Source organism: Dipodomys spectabilis, unplaced genomic scaffold (genome assembly GCF_019054845.1).
Source record: "Dipodomys spectabilis isolate Male_0828 unplaced genomic scaffold, ASM1905484v1 ptg000007l, whole genome shotgun sequence".
NCBI classification, from domain to species: Eukaryota; Metazoa; Chordata; class Mammalia; order Rodentia; family Heteromyidae; genus Dipodomys; species Dipodomys spectabilis.
In genome coordinates this window covers 2,592,032-2,612,310 of record NW_024870684.1, presented here as the reverse complement: position 1 = coordinate 2,612,310, position 20,279 = coordinate 2,592,032, and the positions used below count along the sequence as shown (strand labels likewise).

The 20,279-nt window shown below is 47.0% G+C and overlaps 2 protein-coding genes across 3 annotated transcripts in view; one reads left to right on the top strand and one right to left on the bottom strand.

The window, feature by feature from the left end:
• Positions 1–1,492: 1,492 nt before the first annotated feature.
• On the top strand, positions 1,493–8,228 carry LOC122124619 (proprotein convertase subtilisin/kexin type 9-like). The gene is made up of 9 exons (XM_042699294.1): positions 1,493–1,651; positions 1,855–1,999; positions 2,171–2,367; positions 3,021–3,204; positions 3,573–3,746; positions 4,004–4,152; positions 4,555–4,723; positions 6,218–6,399; positions 8,025–8,228. The coding sequence occupies exons 1-9, from the start codon at positions 1,493–1,495 to the stop codon at positions 8,226–8,228; spliced, it is 1,563 nt and encodes a 520-aa protein (XP_042555228.1).
• Positions 8,229–10,502: 2,274 nt separating this feature from the next.
• Positions 10,503–20,279, bottom strand: part of Usp24 (ubiquitin specific peptidase 24) — a 125,439-nt gene continuing 115,662 nt past the window's right edge. For both annotated transcript variants that reach the window (XM_042699227.1, XM_042699235.1), the window contains exons 64-68: positions 19,349–19,427; positions 16,874–16,949; positions 15,367–15,453; positions 15,126–15,236; positions 10,503–13,125 (exon numbers count right to left, since the gene is read on the bottom strand). In XM_042699227.1, the coding sequence (XP_042555161.1) occupies positions 13,063–13,125; positions 15,126–15,236; positions 15,367–15,453; positions 16,874–16,949; positions 19,349–19,427 (416 nt within the window). In that variant the 3' untranslated portion in view covers positions 10,503–13,062. The remainder of the gene's footprint in view (positions 13,126–15,125; positions 15,237–15,366; positions 15,454–16,873; positions 16,950–19,348; positions 19,428–20,279) is intronic.

The window sequence follows — 20,279 nt, the reverse complement described above, 5'->3', positions numbered from 1 at the left end:
CTGCCCAGGTCAGCTGCAAACTGTTGATACTCCTTTCTGAGTAGCTAGAATTATAGGCATGAGCTACTGGTACAAAATGTCATTCTTTTGTTTTCTCCCTCACAGTCTTTGGCTTTGCACTGAGGGCCTCATACTTGCTAAGCAGGCCCTTTACCACTTGAGACATTTATACATTCTTCTTCTTTTTTTTAAGGTAAGTTGTCAAACTGACTCCAGAACCTGGACCACAATCCTCCTTGTTATGGTTGCTGAGTAGCTTGGATGACAGGCTTGTGCTACTGCGCCGACCTGTCAGTTGAGATGTGGTCTTGTGAATGTTTTGCCTGGGCTGGCTTTGATCTACCCATTCTCTGACTCACAAATAGCAGGGATTACAGATAGGAGACACTGTGCCCAGCCTTCCTTTTCATTCTTGTGTGAGGCCACACTGCACTGGATTTAGTACCACTGGTTCATCCTGGGTGAGCTCTCCCTTGAAAGACCTCTTTTCCAGATAAGGTATGGTGGTGGTACTGGAATTTGAATCTAAGGCTTCATGTTTGTTAGGTTACCACTTGCACCATACCTGTAGCCTCAAGATAGGTCTAAAAGGATACAGCATGTCTTTTTCTTGGGTCACTGGTGACTAGCTCTCCTGCAGGTTCAAAGTAGACACGGTTCCCATCCTGGCTCCTGGGGATGCCCAAGATGGCCTCCTCTTTCCCTGGATTAGTGGGGGAGAGGGCTAGGGAGCCTCTTGTAGCCTTCTTAAGGGCTTGGCTGGAAGAGACCCTTTAGGAGCTGTTGGACTGGGACAGGGTAAAGCAGGTACCATACAGACGGGGATAAAGCAGGCTGGCCAGGCCTTGTGCTGTCCCATTCAGAGAGAGGCCCTGTTGTTCATCCTGAAACACAAACCTTGTAAGAACGGGAAATGGGAGGAAACAGGCAGAAGTTGGAGGTGGCCACAGACCATAAGAAGGAAGATAAGGCCAGTGAGGCTTCTTATCCAGAACCTTCAGAGGGAGTGTAGCATGACTGATCTCTTGATTTTGAATTTCTGGTTTCCAGAACAACAGTTTGAGTTGGTCACAAGAGCAACTATAGAGCTTGTGCTGCTGTAATCCTGCCTCAGGAGAACCAGTAGTAGGAGCAGGTCACTGAGGCCCTGCTTCCTGGGCTGCTCCCAGCCAATGACAGAGCTCAAGGTAGAGCTAGGCCATTTGAGTTGATAACAAGACCCAGTAACAGGCAGCATGCTATTAGGGAGTTTCCTGGTTCAATCTCATTGGCCAGCCACATGGCTTAGGACAGCTCCCCATTTCTATGTCTCACTGGCCTGGTCAGTAACATAGTCCCACTAGCAGGTAGCTTGGGAGGACTTTTAGAAGAATGAGTTCATCTACAGTCCTTGAAACAGTGCCCACAATTAGTAAGCAGAGCATGCCATCATTGATATACGTGAACTACATAACCTCACCCTCCCGGTTCTCCACTTTCTCCTCTAACACAAATGTTACCATGGGAAGACCAGGACGACCCTGTGGAGGTGTATCTCTTGGACACTAGCATCCAGACTAATCACCGGGAAATCAAGGGCAGGATCATCATCTCTAACTTTGAGAGAGTGCCTGAGGAGGTGTGGCTGAGCACCCATGCGCCCAGGACTCAGGTGAGCCACCCTTCCCCAGCCCCATCCTGGAGGAAGGTAAGGACCACCAGACCTGGAGCACCATGGCCACCCTCTCCAGCCATCACCATCCATTTCCAGTCCATAGCTGTAGGTGAGGAAGGGTGGGCATTGTAGTCCATCCAGGGTCTGTTGGGAAATCATGGGGCGGGTGGCTTTCTCATCTGGTCCTTGTGTTCGTGGAGCAGGAGGGCAATTGTGAAGGCCATGGCACCCACCTGGCAGCCCTGGTCAATGGCCAGAGTGTTGGCGTGGCCAAGGACACCAACATACACAGCCTGCGTGTGCTCAACTGTAAAGGGAAGGGCACCGTCAGCGGCATCCTCATGGGTGAGTGGCAGACCCCAGCAGCCACTTTGGCCAGATGCATTTCACCCATCATTGGGTCATCAAGTTGACAATAATGAGCATCACTACTATTTTGGAGGGAAGAGGCTGGGGGAAGGTAGTGTGTTCCTCTCCGGGCAGTCATCTCGTTCTCAGTCATCTCTGTTCTCTCAGGCTTGGAGTTTATTTGGAAAGAGCTGGTCTCCAATCCCTCCAAGCGCATGGTAGTGCTGCTGCCCCTGGTGAGTGGGTACAGCCAGAGCATCAACAATGCCTGCAAGGTCCTGGCGAGGGCTGGAGTAGTGCTGGTGGCCGCTGCGGGCAACTTTCAGAGAGATGCCTGTGCCTACTCTCCAGCGTCATCTCCTGAGGTAGGTGCCAGCAGGGCTTCCTGCTCATGTCCTGCCTTGCAGGTTGTCAGAGGCCCAGCCTCCACCCCCAGTGTGACAAGGGCTGGGGCTAATCCTGTCCCACCTTCAAAACATACCCCCACATTACCCCCACCCATCAAATCCTCCATCTGTGCCTTGCCTCCAGTCCTGATTGACTTTTGAAGAGCCACTGCTTTGTATGGGCTTGTCTGGGCCCAGAAGTACCAAGGGGAGGATGCCCGTCTCATTTCCAGAACTCCTGGGTCCTGATGGGGGAAGGTGCAGAGGCAAATCGGCCCGGCTGTTCCCCTGCCACCTCCCCTTACTCCCCACACTCAACCTCTGGGTCAACAGGGGCTCCCAGAAATGCTCAACCTAACACCACCGGTACCAGCCTTGCTCTTGTGTGTTGCCCCACAGCAGAGTGATAACCACACTAAAATTTGTCTCCCCATTTAGTACAATCTCCATGGGGCATGGGGAGTAGTGTATGCATCCTGTGACAGTCCTGGGACAGGCTAGGGTATCAGCTGTATTCAGGTGCCAGATTTTCCTCAGGAGGAGACATTTACATGGGGCTCAAACAGGTAGTATAGGAGTTATCAGTCTGCCCTTGCAGCTTTTCCCTCAGCTCTTTGTCTGCCACATTCCAGGTCATCACTGTTGGAGCTATCAATTCCCAGGACCAGCCACTCATCCAGGGTCCTCTGGGGACCAACTATGGATCCTGTGTGGACATCTTTGCTCCTGGGAAACGCATTGTCAGTGCCTCCAAAGACTGCAATGTTTGCTATGTAACTCACAGTGGAACTTCGCAGGCGGCTGCCCATGTGGCTGGTGAGTCACTATACTACTCTCCAGACCACTAGGATTCCAGTGGCCTCTTTGCCCAGATCCTCCATATGCCTGGCTATGAGCAGGAGGACCAAATGGGCAGACCTAGTAGTGACGGTGCATTTTACATCACAGGGTTTTGGAGGATAAACAGGTGTTCACCTGGTGAACACAATGGCCAATACCAAGGCCTGGAGGTAGAACAAGATGTGTTACTTTCTAGCTTTCAGTAAGCAAGGGATTGCAGGTGGCTTCATTTTGGGAAGATCACATCATGTGTGCATGTGTGAGCATTTGTGTCCTAAAAGGAGTTCCCAGCTAGGATGGAAGGCCAGCCCATCACCTTGTCTGACCTCTCCCTTCCCCATCAGGCATTGCAGCCCTGATGCTCACTGCCCAGCCAAACCTCACTGTGGCTGAGCTGAGGCAGAGGCTGATCTACTACTCTATCAGCAATACTATCAATGACACCTGGTTCCCGGAGGAGGAGCGATTCAAGACCCCCAACCTGTTGGCTGCACTGCCCCCCCACACCCAGGAAACAGGTGAGCAGGGCAGGTGGGTAGGCAGAGACCAGCCTGGCTGTGAGAGGCCCGTGTGGAGGTGACAGTCCCCTACCTGGTCTACAGAAGGACTGTCCTCCTCAGATAGGACTGGGGGAATGGGAGTATTGTTACAACACTGAAGTTTTACCTAAAAGTTTCATGTGGTATCTTAGCTCCTCTCCCTCACCTTGGACTGAAGCTTTCTCTGGAGTCTCCTGGTGCTCCCCAAGAGACTCCTTATCATGGTCTTGTTGCAGGTGGACAGCTGTTCTGCAGGACTGTGTGGTCAGCATCCTGGAGCCCCAGGCTGACACACGCTGCTGAGGCTCACTGTGACCCGGAGGAGGAGCTGCTGGGCTGCTCCAGTTTCTCCCAGAGTGGGAAGCGGCAGGGCGAGCATGTGAGGGTGAGCTGCACACTCTGTATGCCCAGTCCTCTGTCCTCTGGATTCCAATCCTTATCTAAATTTTAAGGGCCCTGGCAGGGCCAGATCCCCCTGGGGGGGAGGAGGGGGTAGAGGGGGGGTCTCAGCATAGACAAAACCCACATGAGCACAGGAGGGAAAGGAGAGTGGTGAGTTAGGCTTTCTGCCTTGCCTTAAGACATGACCAAGTTAGGTGACTATTATGGTAACTACTTTGGAGAGATCTGGAGATCATGGTTCCAAGTAAGGCTAGGCAGAACAGCCTGCCTGGTGCCAAGCAGTGCTGAAGGCTCAGGAACCAGAACTTGCAGATGGTGTCCCTCAGGGTTCCCCAGGCCCCAAACCTCTTCACAACAGGCTCCCATTTCTCTCTTGGATTCTCAGTTCCTAGGGAACAGACGCATTTGCCTGGCATTTGGAGATAGCCAGGTTTCTGCGGTGGCCAGATGCTGCCTGCTCCCCCGAGCCAACTGCAGCATCCACACAACTCCTTCATCCTTGGTGGGGCTGAAGACCTACACCCACTGCCCAGATCCTGACCAAGTCCTCACAGGTAGGGGCTGGTCCCACCAGGGAAAGGAGGACACCCTATCTCCTGCTGCTCAGGAGACGTGTCCCACACACTTGGTCCCCATGAGTGTGAGCAGATGATTTGGGAGCCTCAGGATCCATAGCCAAACAGCATCTGCAACTTGCATGCTATGTGGCCTTGGGTAGGTTCACCTCCCCTTCCTCAGTGGCAGCAATGAGAGGGATGGCAGATGGGCTCCAGCTTGAGCACTGGGAGCTGTTTACCAGCTGTGTGGTGTAGAGACCCGGTTCAGGCCTGTCAGAAGTGGGGCACAGCTCAGGTTGATTCCAACTGCCACTCAGTAGATGGCAAGTTCCTTCTCAGCCCTGTGCCTTAGTTTCCTCATCATGAATGCTCAGCTATTAGCCTGGAATAGTATGCATTCTGGTGGCCACTGCCATCGACCATCACTCTGAAGTCCTTTCTCTGTTCTATAGACTTTCTATAACAAACCTGCCCAGGAGAGTGGCTGGAAGTCATGGGTGAGGGCCCCTCATTGGAGCTAGGGACTTTGATTCTTAGACTAGAGCAGGCTCAGATACAGTTTGGTGTCAGGGAGGTTTTGGGGGGACTGTGGAAATTATCTTGAATCACTAGCTCAGGAGCTTATCTTAGACAGTTAAGTTGGGAGCTGGAAGTTTCTGGAATAGTAAGGGTTAGGTGGGGTTAAAAGATGGCTGGAATAGGATTAGCAGCAGTCAGATGAGCCCAGTGGCTAGAGCCTTGTCCAGAACAAGAGCTCCATGTGGCTGCTGGCCTGGCAGGAAGCCTGGCCTTTGGCAAAGCTGGCAGAGCCACAGGCACTCACTGTGTAGCCCATGCCAAGTTCCATTTGCAGGTAAAGTTGCTGGGTGCCTTTAGGAAAGCCACAGAGCTGGGACAAGGGCTCTGGTCCTGGTTATCATAACCCTAATGTGGCAGAGCCCGGGTCCTGCATGGGCAATACAGAGACTTCCCAGGCATGTTCCTGCTTCAGCCTAGCCCCAACTCTGTGAGTCAATGCTATCGTGAGTCAACAGGGAAACGGAGGCTTGATTCATGGAGTCCAGCAAACTGGCCATGATTTTACAGCCAGGTGTACATGACTCCTAAGCCCACAGAACTAGGCTCATGCTCAACTTCTGGATTTGGATGAGGAAGAGACCTGAGGTAGGAGGGAGTTGGGGTGAGGAGCAGTTGAACATCTAGTCCTGGGAACTCTGCCCCAGGGCTCCCCTTCTTTGGTGGAGAGGAAACCATGTGATTCCCAGGAACCTATGTCTCAGAGCAGTTGAGCTGCTCTCCCAAGGTCCTACAAGTCAGGTCAGCTGCAGAGCTATGCTGGAAGTCCTGCTGCTCAAGCCAAAGTCTGTTCTACTCAGAGCTGCTCCAGAGCTTTCCTGGTTTGAACCTTACAGAGAAAGGGGTGTGGTTAAGGGAACAAAGCTAGAGGGTCCTGGGCATCCCAGTGTGTGAGCTGTCCCTCCTCTGCCCAAGGCTGCAGCTCCCATTGGGGGATAGAGAATCTTGGTGATTACCCACATACTACAAGGAAACGAGATCCTAATCAGCCCAGATGGTGTGCGGGGCACAAAGAGGCCAGTGTCCATGCTTCCTGCTGCCAAGCTCCGGGCCTGCTATGCACAACGAAGTACAGGCGTTTCAATCCCTTGGAGAAGGTAAAGGGCTGGGGATGTGGGAGGTGGGGTGGAGATGGCTGGGGCCTGCATCCTCTTGGGGCAGTCCAAGCCGTGGGGAGAACCTGAGCTTCTATGCTGTCCTGTACAGCATTCTCCTGTGTGTGGTGGGCTTGATTTGTTTCTGTCCAGATTAGCAAGGTTGGCTCTCCAGGTCCCCTGTATCCCTTTAAGGATAACATACATAAATACTGTATAAAGAAATGCAAGCGGGCGCCAGTGGCTCACGCCTGTAAGTAATCTTAGCTACTCAGGAGGCTGAGATCTGAGGATGGTAGTTCAAAGCTAGCCGGGGCAAGAAAGTCCGTGAAACTCTTTATCTCCAATAAACCACCAGAAAATGGGAAGTGGTGCTGTAGCTCAAGTGGTAGAGTGCTAGCTTTGAGCTGAAGAGCTGAGGGACAGTACCCAGGCCCAGAGTTCAGGCCCCACAACTGACAAAAAAAAAAGAAGAAATGCAATGCTGAGGATTGACACAGTAATGTAATGCTGTACCTGTTGCACCTCCTACTCATAGGAAGTAGGATCTCAATTTGAGTCTTCCTGGGGCAAAAAGTTAAGAAATCCCATCTAAGCAAATAAGCTGGGTGTGTTGGTACAAGTGAAATAGTGGCTCTGTGTGTGTGTGTGGGGGGGGGGGGGGACACATGGGTAAGAGAACTGCATGTAGCTTGGGGCCAGCTGGGCAAAAAACAAAACCAAAACAAAATCAAAAACTGAGATCCTATCTGAAAAATAACTAAAGTGAACGTGGGCATATGACTAAAGTAGTCAAGTGTTGGCTTAGCATTCATGAGTTCAAACCCCAGTATTGCCTTAAAAAACAAAGCAGGCTCACAATTGTATTCCTAGCTATTCAGGAATCTGAGAACTGAGGACTGGATTCAAAGCCACCCTGGGCAGGAAAGTCCACAAAATCTTACCTCCAATTAACTGACCAAAAAAAGCTAGAAGTGGAACTGTGGCTCAGTTCTTGCGTTCAAGCCCCAGGTTGGGCATGCATGATTGTGCATGCGTGTGCGTGCTCAAACACACACAGCTACACTTCTGTACTTAACAAGCCTACCATGAGTTTGCTCAGGGTTGGAACACTTGAGCAACCATGGAGAGTCAAAGGAAAAAGGTCCCTAAAGGGAGAGCGGGTCACACTTTGAACTTTTGAAGCAGGAGAGCTAGCCTCTAGAGGCCATGGTAGGAGGAGTTTGGGACCTGAGGGTGGTGGCTCTGGTCTGGGATGAGCTGCAACAAGGAGTGGAGGGCTGTTGCAAGGTCTTGTGGAGCTGCTGGGGGAATGGAGTTGCCATCACTGGGTGGGGAAGGCTGTGGGAGGGGTGGCTTGTAGGGAAGTGGGAAGTAGGAGGGGCTTTGGTTTGTTGAGATGTCTGTCTGGGTTGCAGTGCCCTGGTATGCTGGGGCTGAAGCACCCTGAGGGAGTGGTGGGCAGCGTTGGACACAGCCCCTTTGGGGTGTGAGTAGCAGAACCAAGCCAGGTGTTCACAGTTTGGTCCCCACTGAGGGTTGCTGGGAGGGACAGTGTAGCAGGTGGCTTAGAGACCTGACCATGCATGCTGGACCTGGCCTTACTTGTCCTCCCTGGACTCTGACAGGTCACCGTGAGCTGTGACGCAGGCTGGACCCTGACCAGCTGCAGTGCCCATCCTGAGACCTCAGTCACCCTGGGAGCTTTCCCTGTGGACAACACGTGTGTGGTGAGGCACCAGGATTCTGAGGAAACAGAAAGGGCCGGTGAGGAAGGACCAGTAACAGTCACCGCCATCTGCTGCCAGATCCAGCCCTCAGGCCATCTGTAGAGCGGCCTGCTGGGTGGTGCTGACCAGGGCTGAGCTTCAGGGGTGGTGGTGGTGAATTCTGGCCCTACACCGTGTACACTGGCAGCCATATTTTATGGAAGAAAGAGAGCCAGAGGGAAGAGGGCCTGCCAGGCACACAGTGCGAAGTGAGGCGATTTAGAGGGGGGTGGCAGATTGGGCACCTTTTTCTGCAGGAAACAGGGTATGAAGGCAGTCAGAGCCTACTTGCTCTAGGGCTTCTCCCTGGAGGCATGGGCCTTCCCCATGGTGGTCTCACTTGTGGAGGCTGGGTGGGCATGTGAGGGGTGCAGGGGGCCTGTGTAAGGATCAGCTGCCCACATGTGAATAAATATCAGAATGAACTAACACTCACCTATCCACTGGGTCTCTGTTGCCTTTGTGTCAGTTCTAGGGTTTGAACTCAGGGCCTCAGTGATGTTCCTGAGCCTTTCTGGGTCAAGGCTAGCACTCTACTCCTCGAGCCACAGCTCTACTTCCAGCTTTTTGAGCAGTTCACTGTAGGTAAGAATCTCTAAGACTTTCTTGCTTTGGCCTTAACTGAGTTCCTCGGATCTTAGCTTCCTGATAGCCAGGATTACAGGGATGTCCACCTCACACCAGTTCTCTATTGCCCTTACAATTACAGAAAGCACCTTTTCTGACCTGTTTTGCTTCTGTGACTTGATATTTATTGCAGGTTTTGTAACAAGGTTGATTATGTACTTTTATTTGAGTGAGAAGGAGAGTGCTTGGCTCAGCTGGGGCTGGTAGGGAGACCAGGAACTCCCTCTGGATACTCATCTTACAGGAGCACCCTGAATATCGACATGTAGCCACCCTAAGCCCCACATCCTAGGATCTGCTCCACTACGGAGCCCAAGTTCCCAACTCTGCTCCCATCCCAGGCCCCAGTCAAGAGGACAGGGCCTAACACAGAGAATGTTCATGGAACCGCTGTTCACAAACCTGCAGATGCTTCTAAGGAGTCAAAGTTCTTGACTTGAAACCAAGCCTGGCATGTGACTAGCTTTCCAGCTATCATGCTGCCATGGAGTTACACTTGGTGTCACACTGCAGCACAAGCCCCCTGCCCCATGGTGAGATGGTGGCTGCCAGGTCCACTAGACCCCAGAGAAGAACAAGGACTAAGCCTGATAAACCTAGCTCTTCCAGGATGTCTTCTATTTCAGCCTGCAGTAGGTGGCACTCTCATTCAGGTTTCTGTACCAGATCTAGAGTAATATGAATTAAAAGCTTTCCAGGTGGACTAAAGGAAAGTTTCTGTCTTTTGGGAGACTCTGAGTAAAGAGTCTCTGAGTAAAGAGTGTGAGGGAGGCTGTGTAAATGCAGCCCCTACACGTATCTACTGCCTTTTAAAGACCCTTAGCAAAACTCATTCTACTCATTTTGGGCTGGATTTGAATCATTATTAGGCAGTGAGTACCATCCTGTTTGGAGGAACATTGTTCTGCTAAGCCTCCCTATACAATTCATGTAGCAAATGATTTTGTTCTTTATCCACTTTACAAAGTATGGTTATCCCATTCAGTGTAGGACCTCCCAAGTCCCAGCTAATGTTGGCAAGGGTCACTGTGTTTAGGCAATGTCTACCTCCACACAGCCAATGTAAAAGTGATGGATTGTCTTTTGACAATTCGGTGTCCTATGTGAGAGTGCTCGCTAGTTAAGGGATGATAATGAATATCAGATCTGTATTTCTAATTCCACTACACCTCCCCCCCTTGCCCTTTCCCTGAAGACCCAGGACTGATGCTAAGCCTAGACTGATGGTTGTGCTTAAACAGTTTCCTACAGAGAGTTGGCAGTTGGTTTCCATGATTCATGAGGAAGGGTCTTGGACTGTAGGGAAGGATCTTTAATAACACCAGGGAGAAACTCATGTGAGCAACCCAGGACACAAGGAATGAGAATAGAAGGAAGACTTTACAGGAGCAAGGAATGGGGGGACATGATTTTTACTGGGTAGTGAACTCCTTGGGAGAGCCAAAGCTCCAGGAGGATGTCTATAGACGATTAGCCTGAGTTTGGCATCCTTGCCCGAGCTTTACAAAGGAGTCCTGGGTAGAGGAAGATCTCAGAGGGGCCAGGACACCCACAGATCCTTACTGCAGAGTGGCCCTGACCACCAGTCAGAGCAGAGTGTGGGAAGGGAGCATAGCGCCACCTAGGGCCATTCCTCAGACCCTTGTGATCCGGCTCCCCACATGCTCCTATTGTGGTATTTGGAGAAAAATGTCTGTGAGACTAACTCACTCATGTTTGGAAAATTTATTTTATGCTCTTACAAGCTAAGATCTCTTGTACACATGACCCAAGCTTAGAATTAAGATTCCTCCCTAGTTTACCTACTTTCTTTTGGAATTTTATAAACAAGACTTTGTACACAGAGGTAGCAGAGGGAAATTCCAGTCTGCTGGTTCAGAAGCTCAGAGGTCTGCACAGGCCTCCATGTCCGCAGGGAGGGAAGGGTGAGCCACATGCGACTGATGGCTCCTGCTTTAGGTCTTTCAACTTTTGTCAGTGGCCACACCAGTCTGTCAGGAAAGCTGTGGGCAAGCTGCTCACAGGGTGCTTGCTCATCTGTCCCAGGGTACCTGCAGGTCCCACGAACAGCCTGGACTCAGGGAGCTTCTTGAGAACACACAGCATTGAGTAAGTTGTGCAATTCCTGCTTGATTTGCAGACTTTGTGAAAGATTATAAAAACGTCATCCAAAAAATTGGCAGTAAAAATGACAACTCTTCCAAGGCAAGCCTGTCACAATTGTCACTTTGTGGTAAGACATTAAAAACAGTCCTCAGCAGGTTTGTTGACTGCAGCCACAGGAAATGGGATGGTTGCTAGTAAAGCAGAAATGATGCTCATTGCAGCAACAACATAACAATGAATCAAAGCGTAGAGTGGACAGCGATCCTGATGTGGCTTCCCATGAGGAGAGACGGCAGGTACAGGGTGGAGGGCATCATCGTTTCCATAGGAAATAAGGGACTAGAAGTGGCAATTTCACTCCTGAATTTGGGCTCCTGAGTGCAGTTGCTGGCGATTATATCCCAATACATACCATCGCCAACATTTCAATGCATGTCTCACACAATCTTTCAGCAAAGATGGGTCTGGAGAGAAGTGTTTGTGTGTGTGTGTGTGTTGGGTGTGTGTATGTGTGTGTAGCAGAGCATGGGGTGTTCAGGTATTTAAAATCAACTTTAGAACCTCACATTCAAAATTGTAAGAATATTGGAATCATTCCAAATTTGCTACTCATCTGTGTGCTTTGGAGGCACAGTTCTCTCCAATGCTGGCCTTCCATCTCCTCCTGGGTGTGGGTCTGGCTGCTCGCCACAAAAGTTCCACAAGTGGACTTTTGCAGGGGACAGTGGAAGAAAGGGCTATTCTAAGTGCACAGAAGGGAAGTTGTCACCTCTGTCATGTGCCCCCACAGATGCAAAACAACCAGAAAGGCACTTTGGGGCTGGTTGGGCCTCTTTGACTTGGCAACTCTGGCTGACACTGGTAATCTGGCACTTCCCAAGGTTCCCAAGCTCTGCACATAGTGAGTGGAAAATACAGCAGAAAGTGTATCTAAGGCCAAAAAAAGGCTGAAACCAAGCAATTCAACATATAAAAGGTACACAACACAGGAAAGGTCTTTTTCCACTTCTTCCCACTGCCCGGGCCTCTGAATCTGATGAGCGATGGTGCTACACTGGGCAGTATAACTGGATGGATGAGTGTTCAGTCACTCTTAGAGATTTCTGAGTAAGTCACTCTTATCCCTTGCCTTTATGGTACTAATCATTGAGGAGAAATAAAATTTCAAGGTAAATCTCAGCATTATACTTATAATGAAACTCAGAAAACAGGGACTCCCAATCTAGATACCTAACTTCATATACAGCCAATGTTAAAGGGCCGCAGCAGATCTGATCAGGTTAAAGCAAATGATTGCAGGTCACATGGTTTGAGACTACAGTTTATTCAATATGTCTCCAAGCACTAAAAAGATAAATTTTAAGAAGTCAAACTGGATAAAAATTTTATCTGAAAGTGCTTTTAATTTCACTTAAAAAATCTGTTTTGTGAGCAACCATAACTTCCTTAGGATTGACGGCCAAGGGTGCAGCCTGTGCTTCTGCAGAACACAGTGTTTTTATTGCTCTTTTCAGTCTTAATCGTATCAGAAAGTACCTTCAAGAGCTTAGTGAACGTTCCAGTTTTGTTCCTGATAGCTTTTCCTCAAGGTCCAAGCCTAAGCCCAGAGCTCTCAACCAGACCCATGGGCAACGCTATATGGAGAGGGAGACATATTAAATACAAAGGTCCATGTAAACGCAATTCTTCAGCCACTACTTTACAGTGAAAAGGAGTTTTACCACATATCTTTACATCATTTTAAATGGGATATTCCTACTCAATATTACTGTAACATTAAAAATTTTCCCCCACACACCAAAAGGCAGCTCGCCTTTTTCCCATAAAATATAAAAACAAAGGAGTTTCTCTTGTGGCAATGAAGACAAAGCCACCGCTTACCCCTCTCTTGTGTGCTCATGGGACACGAGCTTGGCAGCAGCTCTGTTTCCTTGGTCTCCACACAAGTGTCAACCCACATGCGGGACATGGATCCACTTGCTGGAATTTGTCTGCCAACATCTCCCAACCCTCTAGGGGCCAAAGAAAGCTTTCCTTCAGAGCACATGGCCCTCCAGAGTCACACTTTCCCAGCTCTCCAGGCTCCACCAAGGGCTTTGAGGATGAGATTCTGGTTTCTTGAGGTGCCAAGCACCCAGTGTTGTCAGGTGCTAGGCACAGTCTTCTAAGGGTCAACATCATCAAGGTCACTTCTTAACTCGCCAATCATCATGGGAGATTCTGATCCCTGAGGAAGGAATAGGAAATTAGAACATATTCTGTATGTTCTCATCTAACCAATTAAATCTATGTCTATTAAAAGGTAATAAAACACAATCTTCGTACTGTGACTATTGATTATGCAATGCAAAACCTTTCACTTAAATAGTCTTGTTTAGTCACAACCCCCACAAACAGGCTCCAATTAGAACTCCAGTGAGCAAGAGTACCAAGCAGAGAGGTACTACCATTACCACTGTATTTGCTGGATGGGCTGTGTATTTCTGGGGTTTGCAGGCTGTTTCTCTCTCCAATTGTGTAGTTATTGGAGTTGGGACAGGGAAGGACAAGGGTCACTTTCCTATGGAAGTGACACATAAACTGACTAGGGTTTAATGATATATATGAGAAAAACCTAAGAGGAAGAAGAAAAAGCAAATCTGACAAATTAAAATCAGGAAAAGATGAGGGAGAATTATGCAGGGATTTGATCAAGCAGGACTTTATGTAGGAACCTCGTGTTTACCTGACAGCAAAGAAAAGCCCCAGAATGGTTTCACCCACAGAGGAGGCAAAGTGAAGGCAGAAGAGTTGCAGAGTTAAGACACAGAAGTGCTCGAGGTAGGCAAAGGGGCAGGTGAAAACTTTGAAACAGGTCTTCTGACCACAGCCTGTGTGTGTACTGGTTTGGATGTTATATTCTGGTTTGGCTTGGTATTGAGGTAAAGGACACTGGCAGGTTGATTGGGGTATTTTCTGAGACATGGCAGGTAGATGTCCTATCCAGTCTGGAGCTCCAAAGAAGCTTATAATAGGTGGGGATGAAAGTACTGAGGAGGGCCTAGGACACAGGATGGGGACTTGGGGTTCTGGAGGAGGCTATTTGGAGAAGAACAAGTAGAGGGGTCCAAGGAAACCTAGAATATGAGAAGCTGTGGGAGGCCTGGAAGAGAGTGTTTCAGAAAGGGAGGAATGGCCAGTAGCAACATATGCTGCTGGATAGGTAGCTAAGATGAGACTTGAGAAACAAAGGCTACTTGCTGTCTCACCTACGGATAGAGAAGAGGAAGTCAACCCTGGAGGAAGCTGAAGAATGCATGTGAGGTAAAGGAAAAGGGGGACAGCTAAGTTTGGAAAAGTCTGTGAGGAAGAGAAGAGAAGGTGTGGGGTAAGAAGGAAGAGAAAGTTCTTTAAGAAGATGGGAAAGAAACTGTTCAGGATGTTATCAGGTGAGAGGCAACTTTCTGCAGATATCAGGGTTTAAGCCTGGCCACAGGAGCTTGCCATTACTCTCTCTACAGATAAAGCAGGTGATTGGTAAATCGCCAACAGTGACCTGGCCTGGGTAGTCCTGCTTCCTTCTGTAAAATCAGGTAGTGGCTGTCCCACAAGTTGAGAAGGTCAAAGATAGTGCTTAAAGAAACCACTAAACAACCCCCAACAGCCTTCCTTTAGTGTGACTGACTCTGTCAGGTCCTATCCTGGCACCACAGACACAGGTTACTGGAGAAGAAGAACAGACACAATTACATTCACATTTAAGTTATTTTGCATGTATTAGGTGTTTCATAAATATTCATTTTCTCTGTATGGTAATAATGAAAACGTTAAAAAAAAATCTAGGTGTTAACTATTCAAAGACCATTGTAAACAGATGTACTTCAGTACATCTTTCCTTTTGAGGGCTTCCACATCCAAAAAGGCTGGAGAGCAAAGGAGAGATCATCAGCACATGTAGCCTGAATACCCGGATCCATACATCTGCAGTCAGGTGCAAGGGGCCATCTTCATGTGGCTGTAATCTACGGCCACATATCTTGCAGTCTACCACTCCTTTCACATTACAGTGCTGTTAAGCTGTGCAACGCTAGTGCATTCTCAACTGACAGTACCAGTGCCAGAGGGCTACACTATCATTCTTTACAAATACTATGAGTACCATCGTTTATTTCTTGACTTTGGAGTCTTTTCAGAAGTTAAAGTGCAGGTGCTGTGCTTTCAAAGACAGGTCCCTGGGGATATGTGTACCTGTTGTAAGTGCCTCTCTCCATTCTCATTGGCAGGACTGCTCTCTGACCCATTGCTGCTTCCTGATTGTTCTTTTTCATTCAACAAAGCTGTAGCATATGCTAATGTGTCCTGCAGTAGATTCAAACATAAGCACAAAAGGTTAGGGATTTTCAACTCACACTTCTCTTCCCTCAGCAGTGGTTTCTGAAAACCCTGAACAAAGGCTTTAAAAGCACACAAGCACAAAGACAGTTCTCACCTGAGCTGAGATGGTTCGCTGGAAGGTTTTTCCAGTTGAGGTTTCATTAGAAACATTGCTCTGTGGTGTCCAATAGTGCTCCGACATCTAGGATGAAAGGTGAGCATGCCATCAGATGGCAAGTAAGCCCCCATACGTCCAGTTTCAATCAAGAGATATCTGAACTAAAAAGGCCTAGGATGGAAATCTACCCAGACTGTTCACCACCCAAAACACCATGGAGGACTCCCTTTTCTTCTTTTAAAACGTCAAGGGAAATCCGGGTGCCGGTGGCTCATGCCTGAAATCCTAGCTACTCAGGAGGCTGAGATCTCGGGATTGCAGTTCAAAGCCAGCCCGGGCAAGAAACTCTGTGAGACTCTTATCTCCAATAAGCCACCAGAAAACCGGAAGTGGCACTGTGGCTCAGTGGTAGAGCGCTTGCCTTGAGCTGAAGAGCTAAGGGACAGCTCTCAGGTCCAGAGTTCAAGCCCCATGACGATGACTACCACCACCACCAATAACAACAAAAACTCAAGGGAAAAATGCTCCATATATAATCATTCCTGCCTTTGCACTAAAGCATGTACACAACTTGGCCTCCTTCAGTTTGTTACCCGAAATCATTCAATAGTTAAGTCTAAGAAATGGAACAGTTCCTAAGTTTTAAACCATATGACAGTCTGAGTATCATATGTTGCACTGCTCTGCCCAAATGTAAGTCATTTCTCTGCCGAGCAATATATCTATGTTGTCCGTTAGTGGCCCAGCAATCCTTGCAGTGACAGATACATCAGAACTGAAACAGTAGCATAGCTGCCTACATCGCGAAGTTGTCATTCATCCCATCCACATCATCTAGGCCCTGAACCATCTCATATTATCACAAGGGAGAATTCAGCACAACAAAGTATTCTGAGAGACAAAGAGACCATATTCAGAGGCTGGGAATGTGACTTAGTGGTAGAGTGCTTGCATGAATCCCTGGGTTCAATTCCTTAGTTCCATATAAACAGAAAAAGGCAGAAGTGGCGCTGTGGCTCAAGTGGTAGAGTGCTAGCCTTGAGCACAGAGAGAGAGGCTCAAGGACAGTGCCTAGGTCCCGAGTTCAAGATCCAAGACTGGCAAAAAAAAAAAAAAAAAAAAAGACCACATTCATATAACTTTCATGGCATTCTATCTTATTATCCCTCTCCTTCCTAGTTTATAATTATTATTAATCTGTACTAGACCTAAAATGTAAACTAAGTATTATCACAGAGAAGTGTATCTAGGAGAACAAAGAATATCCAGAGCTCAGTGCCATCTGTGGTTTTGGGGTATATCCCTATGGAGAAAGGAACACAAACTTAAGTATTGAGACATAACCTTAACACAGACAAGTAGGCATTGGCTGTACTAAAAAAATGTTTCAAGTCTGAAAATTCCTGGAGGTCAGTCTACCATTTAGGTTTAGGAGATTTTCTCTGATCAGATATGTGGTTATTAATTCCTATGTTATACCTAGAGAAGTTCAAAATTCAATTACCTTCTTCTGTAGCCACTGCACAGCCCAACTCCAGTGGTGAGAATTTTCCTTGAAGTATTCTTTAGCTGCAGGACACCTGGTGATCAAGAAGACTTATTAGCTGAATGCTTTCTTTGTAAATATTCCTATCCAATCTATGATACCTTTGTAGCACAGAAACATATACCACTTTCATTAAGTCAGCTGTCTCTGTATTATATTTTTACATTTTTTGGTTTTTCTAGATAATGCATTTAACTTGCAAAGGTAAACATGCAGTGCAAAGCCTCTCACTTATCCTCAACCTTTACCCAATTAGTCCTGCTAAAATTCAAAGTTGGAAAACAAAACTGAAAAAAAAAAAACCCAAAGCCAGATTTGTGCATTTAATAAGTGACTTTTTGATATAATCTAAAGAATGAAAGCCATTATGGAAACAATAATTTTAAAGCATGGGAACCCCTTCTCCCTTTTCTGTTTTTCCTCACTTATTTAGGAAGCTGTCTCCACTAGTGTATAGAAGAAATCAGTTTGTGAAGAATGAAGATGTACATGGAAAGAGACTGACAGTGAAACGAGTATTTGCAAGTATTAGACATATTATGTGGCCCCAGTACTATTTGAAATGTTACTCGACACACCACCAATATCAAGTCTAATTAATGAACCAACAATTGTGGCATGATGATAATATTCATTTGTGTCCACAATACTAATCATTTGGAAAACATAGTTCATGCTTTATTTTACCTGGGTTCTAATTTGTCTGGTTAGGAAGGTTTTTGTTTTTTGTCAGTTGTGGGACTTGAATTCTGGGCCTGGGAGCTGTCCTTGAGCTCTTCAGCTCAAACCCAGCACTCTACCACTTGAGCCACAGCGCCACTTCTGGTTTTCTGGTAGTTAATTGGAGATAAAGAGTCTCAAGGATTTTCCTGTCCTGGCTGGCTCTGAACCATGATCCTCAGATCTCAGCACTTCCCCAGAGTAGTTAGGATTACAGGTGTGAGCCACTGGTGCCCAGTTTGGATAGGAAGTTTAAATGTAGCAGAGTAAATATAATAGATTTGTCATTCTGTTTCAAGTCCAAACATGGCAATCCCCATACTTAAGAGTCAGAGTAAAATGAATCAAGTGATAATAAGAACCATGCCTTCCAAGTATCCCCCCATCAGTAAACAAAATGTGGCAACAGGAAGAATTCCTGCCTGACACATGGACAAACCCTGAAGACATGCTAAGTCAAATAAACTATGCATAAAAAGATACATGTTGTATGCTGTATTCTGAGGTACTTTCAGCAGTCAAATTCAGAGACAAATCAGAATGGTTGTGAAAGGCTGGGCAAAAAGCGAAATGGGGCTCAATGTTGCACGGGTAAAGACATTCAATTTTGGAAGATGAAAAGAATTCTGGAGTTAAATGGTGACTGCAGTTGTACAATAATATGTACTGCTAAGTTGTGTACATAAAAGTGGTTAACAAAGTAAGTTTTTTTTTTTGTTGGTCATGGGGCCTGAACTCTGGGCCTGGGCACTGTAGCTCAGCTCTTCAGCTCAAGGCTAGCACCCTACCACTTGAGCCACAGCGCCACTTCCGGCTTTTTTCTTTTTGCTTATGTGGTACTGTGGAATCGAACCCAGGGCCTCATGCATGCAAGGCAAGCACTTTGCCACTGAGCCACCTTCCCAGCCCCACAATCAAAAGAAAAAGAACTTTCACCTGGGGGTCCACCAGCCTGTGTTTTCATTTAGCTCTATGACTTGAGGCATGTCATATAAGCCACCTATAATAAACTAATTTATCTACCTCAAGAGACTGCTGCAAAGATCAAATAAGACAACTCAAGCCAAGTGCTTCACATAATGCCTTGATTCTTAACTGTTCAATTTATAGGTGACGAGAATTTTGTCCCTTGGGAAGCTTGTTTTGAAACTGGAGAACCAGAGCTTGAATGAGTTAGTACTTAATGGAAGAGACCTTGAGAAGGTTCATGAACTCTTGCTCAATTCCTGCTTTTATTTTATTTATTTATTTCTTCTTCTTTTTGTGTGCTAATGTCAGGGCTTGAACATAGCCTGGGCATTGTCCCTAAGTTTTTTCATTCAAGGCTAACACTCTATCACTTGAGCTATAGCTCCACTTCCACTTTTTTCCTGGATAAAAGGAAGTAGAGTCTCGTGGTCTTTCTTGCCTGGGGTGGCTTTGAATCATGATCCTCAGATCTCAGCCTCCTGAGTAGCTAGGATTACAGGTGTGAGCCATTGGTGTCCAGGTAGTTTTTCTCTTATAGGAATTTGATAAGAGACGTGACTCTTCTAATATTCTCTCTACATTTTCTGAGGGTCAGCTAAGCAGGTTTCTGGCCTCCCAGGAGGAATGTTCTGACTAATCAGACTAAGGCTCAAAAAGAGACAGATTCTCCCCCCCCACCCCACAGTCATATCTGACTTGCTGTTAAAATACACTTTCCTCTATGCATTTCAAGCCCATACTTACTTTTGAGCAAGAGTTACAAGAAATTTGACACACTGGTAGCAGCGACTGCTGTCAACGTGATTACTGTGATGCATCAAAGCTGGAGGCAGAGGAGAGAACATTTAACAATTAGGCACTGAACTGAAAGAGGGGCTGCTACGTCATAGCAAGCTCTACTGTTGCGAAAATTATGCTGATAAGTGGACAGGAAATAACTTAATGAAAGCTACAGTGATGCCTCACTCAACAGAACTTCTCCAATTCTAATGGGTAAAAATGCTACTTTAACTATGTTCACAAAACAGACATGGCAGTGATAGTTTCACTTTCAAAAGAACTGAAAATGGAATTACAATTTCAACTGGCTAATTATTCAAATCTTTCTACATACCACGCTGCTAAGAGAAGGGTAATTGTAATACAGTTATAGATAAGTAGGAATTTATGACACTGGTTCTTTCTATTCAACTATTTGCTCTTAATTATTTTACAGATTTAGAAATAAATAATAGTTGAGGCAGTGGGATCAAGAATTTGAGGCCAGCTTGGGTTATACAGCAAGAACCTGTCTCAAAGAAACCAAACCAATCAACCATACCAAACCAAACCAAACCAAAACTAACAACCTCCCCTTTCCCCTAAACAGTATGTTGTTCCAGTTTTTATGCATTTTAAAGTGCTTAAGTTCCAGAGAGCTTGGAGGCTGCTCTAATTAAAACATACTGTTCTTAATGAAGGGCTTGGAAAATTGTTATTAAAAACTTTTTAAGCTTAAGTCTCCTTTCTGCAATGAAAGGACACTCTGCAACTCCTCTTAATATAGTCACGTGCTGCTAGCAATAGAGGAATGCTCTGAGAAACTGTGAGAACACCAGAGTGAACTTACACAAAAGAAAATGGCTACCATGTTACTGGGGATGGTCTTATGTGACACAATTGTATGTATGTTTCA

Bases quoted from the DNA above. Each gene is read 5' to 3' on its own strand.
- LOC122124619 (XM_042699294.1), top strand. From the start codon at position 1,493: ATGTTACCATGGGAAGACCAGGACGACCCTGTGGAGGTGTATCTCTTG. The intron at 2,000-2,170 runs GTGAGTGGCAGA...CTGTTCTCTCAG, and splicing joins CGTCAGCGGCATCCTCATGG to GCTTGGAGTTTATTTGGAAA. The intron at 3,205-3,572 runs GTGAGTCACTAT...CTTCCCCATCAG, and splicing joins GGCGGCTGCCCATGTGGCTG to GCATTGCAGCCCTGATGCTC.